Source organism: Delphinus delphis, chromosome 3, assembly GCF_949987515.2.
Source record: "Delphinus delphis chromosome 3, mDelDel1.2, whole genome shotgun sequence".
NCBI classification, from domain to species: domain Eukaryota; kingdom Metazoa; phylum Chordata; class Mammalia; order Artiodactyla; family Delphinidae; genus Delphinus; species Delphinus delphis.
Window position 1 is genome coordinate 118,772,441 of NC_082685.1, and position 12,097 is coordinate 118,784,537.

The window sequence follows — 12,097 nt, forward strand, 5'->3', positions numbered from 1 at the left end:
CAGCCCTTGAGTTGACAAGTACATCCACATCTCAATACACGTTCAGGGAGGTTCTCAGAAGACACAACACACCTGGGGCTAAAGAAACCATTTCATTGTAAATGGCAACTGGAATGACAGGATTTGGTAAGTCCAGGAGATAGCGTTTGAAAGCGTCTGCTAAAACGTGCACATCGATCATTTCCAAGTCCACGGAGGCAGCATCTATGGTAGAAATATGCAAAAAAAATTTTTTCAGACATTTTATGCACTGGTTGGGCCGATTTTCTGAATGTGCGACTTCAGTGTGACACATGAAAGGAAGCAGTATGAGGACATATGTAAGATGCTTGTGTATTTATGAGCAGTGTTTCTTGCAGGGGTTGCTCCTGGCATTTCGAATAGAACATTTTTCCCTTGTGTAGGTCTGTCCCCCACCCTGTAAGCATTTAGCATGAAGGCCCCTGCCCACAATGCCAGGAACACATTCCCAGACTTCGGGGGCAACAAAAAACAGGGCTCCTGCTGTGGGCTGAAATGTTTCCCCTACAATTCATATGCTGAAGCCCCAACTCCCAGCACCTCGGAATATGAATATATTTGGAGACAGGGCCTTTAAAGCGGTGTTTAAATTAAAATGGGCCCATTAGAGTGGACCCTAATCAATTTGACTGGTATTATAAGAGGAGGAAATTTGGACAAAGAGACACCGAGGGTACACGTACAGAGGACAGGCCATATGAGGACACAGCAAGGAAGCGGCCATCTGTAAGCCAAGGAGAGAGGCCTCAGAAGAAACAAAACCTGCCTTGATCTGGGACTTCTAGCCTCCAGAACTGTGAGAAAATAGATTTCTGTTTTTTTTTGTTTTTTGCGGTACGCGGGCCTCTCACTGTTGTGGCCTCTCCCGTTGCGGAGCACAGGCTCCGGACGCGCAGGCTCAGCGGCCATGGCTCACGGGCCCAGCCACTCCGCGGCATGTGGGATCTTCCCAGACCGGGGCACGAACCCATGTCCCCTGCATCGGCAGGTGGACTCTCAACCACTGCACCACCAGGGAAGCCCAGATTTCTGTTTTTTAAGCCACCCAGTCTGTGGAATGTTGTTATGGCAGCCACAGCAAACAAATGCAGCCCCCCACAATGTTTGCAAGTACGTTCTGGACGGTGGTTCTGCCCTGATTGAGAAGGGTTCTGTCCTAGGGATGGTGAATCACACAGTAAATACTTCCTAAAATTGCAACAAGAAAACATGACGTGCAAATCCATAGATTTCCTAAAATTTGAATTGCTCAATACTGCATATCAGAACTAATAGAAATTTAATCCAATAAAGTACAGACTGATTGATTAAACAGTAAGCTATTACAGAATTTTAGCAGTCAGTCTCAAGAACGGCCATAAAAATGATGTGAACATCTTTAGCATGTTTCTCCCTAGTTCTGACAGGGTATTTCTGATTAAGGTATCACTAATATAACTGGTGGGCACTGAACTATCTCAGAAGAAAGATAAGACATGAAGTCTGTCCAGTAAATCTTTCATCTGGAAAACAGGTCAGGCAATTCAACACTGGGGTAGTATGAATCACAGCCGCTCTCTTGAGTACTTGGGGTAGAATGAGGCACACTGCCTGGTGGAAGGAAGGGGTGCTGCGGGCAGGAAGGACCACAGAAGGATGCACACTACTGACAGGAAAGATGACTTGAGGGAAATTATCTGGGGACTTGTGCATGTACTCAGTGGAGAACAGGGGCCCTGACGAGCAGAATGCTACATTTCTAAACAGCTTTATTAATCGTGGCATTCAAAATAAGTCGGAAAGGAGCGCTGCTGGAAGTGCTGATACCACTCGGGGTAATCTGGATTTCAGGACCGTTAGAAACGTGTGAGACATTATCAAGAAGTAACCTAGGGCTTCCCTGGTGGCGCAGTGGTTGAGAGTCCGCCTGCCGATGAAGGGGACACAGGTTCGAGCCCTGGTCTGGGAAGATCCCACATGCCGCAGAGCAACTAGGCCCGGGAACCACAACTACTGAGCCTGCACGTCTGGAGCCTGTGCTCCGCCACAAGAGAGGCTGCGATAGTGAGAGGCCCGCGCACCGTGATGAAGAGTGGTCCCCGCTTGCTGCAACTGGAGAAAGCCCGCGCGCAGCAACGAAGACCCAACACAGCATAAATAAATGAATAAATAATAATTAAAAATGAATATCCGGTTAAAAAAAAAAAAAAAAAGTAACCTAACTAGGAGATTGACAGGACTGGGTTGTGGCCTAGGAGAGGATGAGAGAGAATCAAAGTTTACTCGCAGGTATTCAGCATGAGAAGGAGAAGTGGCATCCTGGATGCCCATGAACCAGGTGTGATATTATAAAGCACTTAGGCTGAGTTAACAAAGCTTCTTGGACGCATCATCATCAGCCAAACCTGTCCCACTAACTAAGCAGAACTTATGAAAGATAATCGTACAATACCATAGAGCTCAGAAAAGTCCTGAGCTGGTAGCAAATGTGGATAGGTTAGTTTGAGGAAAAGAATGAAAAGGTGGAGAAGCAAGGGCTTAAATCACTTAAGTGTCCCACAAAGAACAAACCAGAGGCATATGACATCTCTAGTAAGTGTGGGGAAGGGCAAGACTGGGTCTCTGCATAAAGGGTCCATGTGGAAAGTAATGCAACTACTAGTGTGACTGTCACACAAAACTGTGTGTGCATCTCTGTTGGAGCATTCCATAGCCACCCACTCCACAGCAAGCGGCTGCCCCTCCCCCCAAATCTGCCCCCTGTATACTTCATTTAATATCACTTTGCCCAGCCAATTCTTATTACTTAATCTGCTCATCCTAAAACACCATTTGGCGATGAGGTATAAACATTAAGATGCGAAAGGTTCCACACGTCCCCCCGGCAGGAGTCATCTCTCTATGACACCTGACACTTCCCACTATGGTAATTGCGAGTCTCTCTCCTAGACTGACAGTCCCTCCAAGGCACGGACTGTGGCTCTCACCTGCTCTTCTCATATCCCTCAGTGCTCAGCAGAGAATGTGCTTGTTGAATGTTTGTGAGCTGAGCTACACAAAGTCCTGAGAGTGATGTTCATTCACTGAAGCCCTTCTCCAACACATGAGGTGTATTCCAAAGAGCCTTTATAACCTTTGAATGAAATAACCTTATTTCAAGTCTTTGGATCAGCTCACCTTATGTCAAATTCCACTAGAGCCGATGTAGTATGTTCTATTTATTTATAGACAACTTCTAAAGCTCCTTGGGGTTTCTGATTTCTATGCTAGCAGTCTCCTTTTCTGCATTAAAGCTATGCTAATGTGCTCTTCCAAGGGCTAGACACATCTGTCATGTGATGACAGTGGAAGTCAGTTCAGAGAGAGCCACCCAATCTTTAGGTCTGGGTTGGGGCGTTTACACCCTCTTCTACCCTGCTTTTCTGAGTCTACTCCTGACGGGCAACGAGCAGACTCTCCAACACTTCACTCCTTCTCCCACTGGAATGGAGTCCCCTCCCCGACTGATCTCTATCTAAGTAAAGGGTTCTCAACTGGGGTCCTCAATTTTGCTGCCCCACCTCCACCCTTAGGAGACATCTCTCAACACCTGGAGACATCTCCAATTGTCACAACCAGGGGAAAATCCCACTGGCATCTAGTGGGTGGAGGCCAGGAGTGCTGCTGAAACCCTACGCACACAACAGCCCCCTCACGACAAAGAATTATCCATCCTAAAATGCCCACAGTGCTGAGGCTGCAGAAGGCTGATTTTTAAAATTGAGGTATCTTGGGACTTCCCTGGAGGTCCAGTGGTTAAGACTCTGTGCTTCCGGTGCAGAGGGGTGTGGGATCGATCCCTGGTCGGGAAACTAAGATCCCACATGCCGTGTGGCACAGCCAAAAAAAAAAAAAAATCTCTACCGTTTCTTTAAAAAAATAAATAAATTAATTAAAATTGAGGTATCTTGACATATAGCATTATATCAGTTTCAGGTGTACCACATAATGATTTGATATTTGTATATACCATTGTTAAACCATCATCACAGTAAGTCTAGTTAATATCCATCACCACACGGTGTCACACACATAGGTTTTTCTGGTAATGAGAACTTTTAAAGGAAAAGCCTAATTCAGGTTAAGAGAAACCAAAAGAGAGAGAGAAAGAGAGAAAGAAAATAATTCACACCATTAAAATGAAAAAAAACCAAGAAAGAAACATTTTATTTTAGGGCAATATAGTGGGGGAAAAACGAGAATAAGGGCTTTGAGAGTCAGAACCATTTGGATGCAAGTCATGGCGTTACCATCAGCAGTTACTAATATTTATATCACAAGACTGATGTGTGGATGAAATAAAATAACTCAGTAGGTGCTAATAAATGTAGGCTGTTGTCCTCCACCCACGTCTGTCCTTTTCAGACATTGGTAATTCATGGGTTTGGGTAAAAGCCATACTTTTTGCTTTTAGTGTAAGTGACTTATCTTTGAGCTTCCTCTAGGATATTACGATTTTTTTATAGACTGAAAACTCCTCAAGCTGGAAACAGTCCTGGAGGATCCTCACTCCTAAATTGAGATAATGTTTACTCTTTTTGTTTTGCCACAAAATTCACTTTTATAGCACAGAATCCAAGGGAAACCAGTTTTCTATGTGTGTTTTGAACTCAAATGCGCAAAGAAAGCTGTCTGTCAAAATATCTTGTTGAAGTGAATTTGGGTTATTTATTCCATCTTACAGGTGGTGTGAAGATTTTTTTAAAGCCAAACTGCATCATTTTGTTTTTGGTCACATTAAAAAACGTAACCGCTCTTTCACAAATAACTTCCATTTCATCAGTCTCTGAAGTCTAAACACTTCCTGTGACTTTTAACATGTTCGATTTGACCAATTTTCTGACCAAAACATGTACGTCTATTTCAATTGGCTAGGACAAAACTTGGTGTTTCCTTAACACCCTGGTAAAGCTGTTAGAGATAAAGAAAAACAAGTCTTTTCACCTTGATTCTTCTGCCAGTCAACTTCTAATGACCTACTCTGGATGTATGTAGGAGGATGTACCCTGTGTGTGTGTAAGACTGACTTCCATGTACAAAGGAAAAATGAAAGTTAAAAAAAAGTTTTTTTTTTAAGCTTCAAACATTTGGGCGGTGCATTTCAAGTAAAACTATCGACAGATAAAGATCTAATCTCCTTCTTTTTTCCCAGAAACATCTTTTCTAGAAATTTTCATAAGCTGCCTCGTTTTGAAGCTGCCTCACACTTCAAACGTTTTCGTTTATTAAATGTCATGTGGGCATTCTTTGCATAACTGCACGCCTGAAGGTGCTTCTTCCAAAACTGGGTTTCACTCCTTTTGTTTCAAACACCCAAATTTAGTTAAAATAGTGTGAGGCAAAAAATTATTAATAAAAAGAAAAGTACCGGGAGGGAATGAAGGGTCTGAGAGATTCTAGAAGTTGATGTAGAAGATGACTTGCTAGAATGATGGCCAGTAAATTTACATTTGTACAGTTTTATTCTGTATGGCAAAGGAGGGCAGGGACAAATAATAAAGCCACCACTTGGTTAAATTAACTGACGTCATTTAACCAATGGTGTGCTTCAGCCGACTTGTACTGGCTCACAATTCTTCCCAAGAGTTCAGTGATGACACATTGGTAGCTTGAAATTAGCCACGGTGAGAAGATTTACACCACAGAAGTAGGTAAATGCTACAAACCAGGGCTTTTTTTCCCCCCCCAGAGAGTTGGTTTACCAGCACATTACAGTAGATAACAATATCATGATGTTACTTGATGTAAATATGGCATGAAAAGGCAAGCAAGCAAGGAAGGAAGACAGAAAGAAAGGGAAAAGAAAAGGAAAAAGAGAGAGAAAGGGAAAAGGGGAAAGGTCAGAAGAGACCTTTGTTAAATGACATAGACTTATAAATAATTTTTTAACTGGTCCAGATGAATTAGATGTAGCCAATGGCAGGGTCAGAGAAAGATGGCAGATAAGCAGAGGCAGAGAAATCCCAAGATGCTTCTCTCCTCTGCAGTTTCTACAGCACCCAGGGGCTCATGGCTGTGATGACAGCCAAGTACCTGCAGGCAGGCAGGCACACACACCCCAACTCAGGAGACGAACATCAGAGGTCTGCCCTCTTACCATAACAGGGCAGAGGGAAGTGTGCATATTTCTGAGCTCCCTTCAAACTGAGAATGTTGCACCGTTAAGCTCACATGTTTTGTGCTTTACCTGAAACAGGAAGGTAAGAATCGCCTTTCCCATGTGTATTTCTAGCTCTGTGACACTCACCACAATCAAGAAGCTGTCGTAATTCTGCTGGGTTGCTGGAGCTCTGTGTTCTGTATAGAGTTGAACATTCCAGACCTAGGACACAAAACAGACTGAGTATGCAAAACACAGCTCTCTGGAGAATGTGTGAGCCTGCGGCCAGAGAGACATTCCAGTTTCCATCCAGTGTCTATTCTAGATGTGTACCAAATATTCCTGGAAGTCAACTCCTACTGTTCATCTTATGGCATGTCAATAATTTTGGCAACATCACCTGGCCACTGAGGAGCAAGTTAATTCTTTTTACTAAAATAGGGAGAAGTTAACAGTTTCCATGCAATAACTACATGTTAGTGGAGAGTCAGAAGTCAGACCAAGATTATCTCCCCAGGTCACTGCAACGAACAGCTTGTGGGTCCAGCACAGGTGGCAAGGAGTGTATTTAATGAACGTCCATGAGACAAATACAAGTGATAACACCCACGAAATCAGGCCATAGCCCGTTAACCGCCTCCCTCTACCAGCTGGATTACCTTTCTTTTCAATGGCTTCCACTAGCTTGATAAGAAGCGGTGGAGCAACGTCAGGAGGGGCGAACTGCTCTGCAAGGTCTGGAAGAGTCGAAGCTGCAAATAAACACAATTGTGCGGTTACGTTTAATCGGGGGTAATCCAACGCAGTAAACATCAGTGAAGATGACTAGAACACAAAGTCACGTAGTCCTACTGGGATGGCAGCAACCTCAGGCCGGAATGAGAGGGAGCCCGTGCTGGGCCCTGTGTTGAGGAGGCTCCTTGCCGGCCGCCCCCCAGCTGTGCCTCTTCCCACAGTGTGATGAGTTTGGGGGGCCAAGGGGACACGCCCACTGCTTCTCTCCTAGGACACACTCAGAACACTTCGAGAAGCTTGGAATCCCTTGCCCCAGTGGCCTCGCGGGCCTCTTCCCCAGGTCCATCCTCCCCAGGGCAGACCTCCCTGCAGGCGTGCCCCTTTGGACCTGGGGAGTGGGCGAGGGCTGTGGGGAGTGGGGGTCAGGATGGAACGGAGTCTGGACATGCAAAGGTCCTGGCAGCGCAGGGCCAAGCCAGGGGTGGGCTGGGAACCAGCGCTCCCCATATCACCACACTCTCAGGCAGAACTGAGAACCCAAGAACTCTAAATACAAGTCCAGCTTGCTGGTCACTGTGCAGAAGTAACTTCCCAGGTACGAGAATGGAACGTATCTTACTGAACAGTCTGGTAACAATCAATATACGATTTATAACTTTAAAATATGTAGATACAGGCTTGGCCTTCCTTTTGTCTTTTTGCCCCACGCCCCACAAATGGCGGGGTGGGCTTAATATGAGATCCGAAGCCAGTACAAATGCTCCCTGGCCACGTGAGACTCAAATTAAATCCCCATGGACCTGCTCCTGAAAAGCCTTTATTTGCTTACATATGTTTTGGTCAGTTAATATCTTCAGAAATGTGATGCCTTCATGAACTTGTTTCCATGCTTTTATTCACATGTTTTACCAAATGATACAAAGGAAAACAAAAGTCTAATTGGATGACACAAATAATGCCCTTCAACATAACACTGATAACTGTATTTTCACTCCAAAAATATACGAAAGTACAAATATTTTTCTCATAATATACCAGAAGAGGGAGCTAAATATACTCATCTCAAAGTGCAAAATATAGGTAGAATGACAGCCTTCATGAAAATACCTACATGTGCAGTCTGTTTATCAGCCATCAATAAATAATTTGTGTATACCGTGTGTATACAAATGCTGTGTATATACTCTCACCTAGGAATAGTTAATATCATCTAATAAGAAAGACTAAATACTGACAATTTTGTTTCAATGAGATTTTAGTGGTGTGATTTTTATTATAAGCCATATATCATGTTAAATAAGCACATTTCTAACGAAGCCCATCTTTCTAACAGTGAGTCAGAACAGAAGAACAACAGATTCACAAGACAATAGTCAAGTAAGATTGTGTTAAATCTGGACCTTAGAGAATTAAGTATGATTTACGTCATTTCGGAAACCCAGACCCTGTAGCAGAAGACCCTTTTAGGTGGCACTATTTCCCGAGATAGACAGTAACGTGATCTTGCCACCTAACGCTATTAGCCATTCCAAGTACCCAGGATAAAAGGAGAAGAGCTAAGTTATGGAAGAAAATCCTACAGCAGCACTCTCCAGAAGCACTTTCTGTGATGATGGAAATGTTCTATTAGCTGTGCTACCCAGCAAGTGCTCCTGAGCCCTTGAAATGTAGCTATTGCAATGGAGGAAGTGAATTTTTAATTGTCATCATTTAAAATGAGATAGCTGTATGTAGCTAGTGACCACACTAGCGAAGAGCGCAGTCCTATAGCCTGAGCAAGGGCAAGTTTTGTCAGCAACAGATGAAAGATTCCTGAGTTGACTTCGTGCTGCAAAGACCCCACTAAAAGCTGTCCCGGAGGACATGGCTTCTGGACACGGGGCTTATCAACATCTGAACGCAGGGCACACAAAACTTATCACTGAGTTTCCTGGGCCACTTTGTCCTACTGCAACAGCACTTGAACACATTTCGCACTTCATGAAAGCAGGACAGATATGCCACTGACTTGCCAGACAGTCACGATGCAGAGGGCTGAATGGACACTTCATCTCACTGGTGCTTTCCCCACTGGCCTATGCCTACGGGTCATCTGGAGAACTTGCCAGGAAGACAGAATGCTGGGTATGACTACAAACCCCCAGAATCAGAATATCCAGGAATGGAGCTACTCATCTGTTTTGGGTTAGTAGTAAGTTTTAGGACATACTGTATATGATAAGCAAATCCATGCGGGTGACCCCCACCCCCTGCCTGAAAAAATCCAGCAATGACGTCGCCCAAATCTGTTAAAATATGAGTATACCCAAAAAGCACTTAAAAATACAAATATCTTGGGGTGGGGGGAGGGATAAATTAGGAGGTTGGGATTAACATATACACACTACTATATATAAAATAGATAACCAACAAGGACCTACTGCACAGCACAGGGAGCTAGACTCAATATTTTGTAATAACCTATAAGGGAAGAGAATCTGAAGAATATATATATGAAACTGAATCGCTGTGCTGTATACCTGAAACACAATATTGTAAATCAACTATACTTTAATAAAAAATATCTTGAAAGTTTCATAGTGTTTTTTAGTTAAAAGCACTGTAAAATAAAAAAAGGAATACTATAAAATGAAAGAGCATAGCATCTCATTCCTCTGATACGTTATAAACTACTTCCCTTTGCCTTAGATTATCAGCTCACAAAAATAGCCTCCCTCATAGACGCCTTCTACACTGAGCAAAATGAAATAGCATCCTATCAGCACATGTAACAGAAGGAAAACATAAAGGTAGAGATATATTGTAGAGAAATATTATTAATTGGGACTCACTGTAGCTTCTCTTCTTAGCCCTCTCAAACTTACAGATCTCAGCACAGCCAAATGCAAAAAGCTAAAGATTAAACAGTAACTGCATGAACCCACATATGCACACGACACACATCCAACTAACATGCCTCGTTCTTCTTTTCCTTCCCTCATAAATGACACAGGCATTTTTTTGAATTAAAAAATGAAAACGAACCCCTTAAAGTTGGCAACTAAAAATGGAATTACTTAATAAAGGTTTATCTCCTTTCAGAATCTTATCAACACAGTCATTTCTGCAGGCAAATATGAAAGTTAAATTAAGTGATAATTAAAGATTTCACCTAATTGTGACTGAAATATGCACCCAAGAGTTGTTATATTACTGGGTTGGCAAATACTACATATAAAATTGTTTCTGCCACTCTTATTTCTTCACTTCAGCTTGAAGAAGGAGGGGGAAAAAAAGCCTTTCCTTAGTCCTTTCAATGTTTCTTTGGCAAAACATGGTAGTTTACTTTCCATGCAGCATATCCTGAGCTGCAAAATATCATTTCTTTCACTCATACAAGTACTACATGAAGTTTCTAAAAAGCATTGTGATGGCTATCAGGTATCTATAACGACATTCTTCTCAAAGTACACCCCAGAATACTTTAAAAAGATAAAAACTAGACATATACATTAGGAAGTACAGGTACTCCTTTGTAACACATCGAGTGAATTCACCACTGAATTTTGTTAATATTGAAAAAAGCCTATTACCCCAATGTATAAAGCATCATAACTGATCACAGTTTTTCAATGGGAGTTTTAAAAGGTAAATTTTACAAAGAGACAAGGTTTTTTAAAATAACAATTCAAGGATTTCCTATTCTCTAGTACAATATCTATGATTCAATCCATTTCCCCTTTAAAATATTTAAACATATGGGATGTGGAAGCTTCACCCAGTAAGCTTTTAAAGTTCACATTTTCTATTTCGGGCAATAGGATCCATTAACAGTGAAAGTCTAAAAAGCATTCTAAAGCAAAATGTTAATTATTTCAATAATCCTAAAATCAACGATTCCTTTACTGTTATTAAATACACAAGGTCAATATTTACGCTTCCGTTAGATCCCATGTTAAAAAATTCCAACAGGAAATGACAATTGCTAGGAAGCACCAAATTTGGCAAGTTGTTCTTTGAAAAGTCCATGATAAAGTACCACATCATACAGTTCAATAAACTAAAACATAATGGAACTAAATATATATATATATATATAGAGAGAGAGAGAGAGAGAGAGGGACACACACACACACACAAAATGTAGAGATCGTACATGGTGGCTATTAAACAAAACACAAATTAGCAGAGCATGATCCTCATCAAGTTTACATGTAAATTCTCATTTGATTTCACCTTTCAGACAGATTTTTATATCTGAATGAGGAATGTTTTTTGGGTTTTGAATCCTGCTGTAGCCAGTGTACACGTCTGGAGAGCCAAGTCCACTCTTAAAACTGGGTGAATTTTAGATTCCTCTACGACAAGCCAACACCAGTTTTTCACTTAGCTGAATCACTTTTCAGCAAAAGAAATCAGTATTACTTAAGGAGAAAGAAGATAAGAAAGAACAGCAAAAGGGTCTAAAAGCAGTGGTGAAGCCAAGACATGTATTGTTTCAAAAAAAGAGAGGAATCAGCCTTTAACAGGAACACCAATGAAGTAGGTGTCCCAGGTTGTAGAAAGAATTTTTGATGACACATCCTAAGTGCTGCATTTTCCACTAGTTCTATTTCCCCCCTTTGCCCTGGTGACAACGAGTCACACAGAAGAGAGCCTTCTCTCCCGACTTAGGCCCTTCCCAAATCACTAACATGGACAGGCCTGAACAGTCCCTGGGCACCAGTGGTGTGTGGGAGACGGTGGCATGCCTCACGTTAAATGGTGCCAACGCGCTACAAAGTGCAAGATGAAACCAGCACACAGCTACACCTTTTGGAGGCCTTCTCCATAAAAAAGGATATTTTAGAGTTAGTGCCTGGAAGGGACGAATGGAAAGTTTAAGCTGAAATTCTGGGACTCCAGAGACTGCCCAAGCCAAGTATTCCATTACTGATGGAAGCAGCTTGGACGTACATGAAAAGCTGCCACTTACCTTTTAAAATGTAATACAAATACACAGAAAAGAAAGTATGTGCAAAGTGTGGATCAATATTAAATCAAGATGCTTGTCTGTTAAATTGTAGCTGAATCAAAACTTCAGTCCTGCCTAACACAGTCTCTCTCATTCTTTCAAATGAAAAATGGACATTCTGGTGGGCAAAAATCTAGCAAATCCCTGTACTTTTCTTAAATAAACCTTATAAGCATGTTCATACTTTATGCTTATAACGGTTAATACTCTGAAGGTTTAAACTTCTTAAG

The 12,097-nt window shown here is 42.1% G+C and overlaps 1 protein-coding gene across 2 annotated transcripts in view; it reads right to left on the reverse strand.

Moving 5' to 3' along the window:
* Positions 1–12,097, reverse strand: part of PIK3R1 (phosphoinositide-3-kinase regulatory subunit 1) — an 86,021-nt gene that overhangs the window by 21,105 nt on the left and 52,819 nt on the right. For both annotated transcript variants that reach the window (XM_060009387.1, XM_060009389.2), the window contains exons 3-5: positions 6,799–6,891; positions 6,287–6,361; positions 73–204 (exon numbers count right to left, since the gene is read on the reverse strand). In XM_060009387.1, coding sequence (XP_059865370.1) covers positions 73–204; positions 6,287–6,361; positions 6,799–6,891 — 300 coding nt within the window. The remainder of the gene's footprint in view (positions 1–72; positions 205–6,286; positions 6,362–6,798; positions 6,892–12,097) is intronic.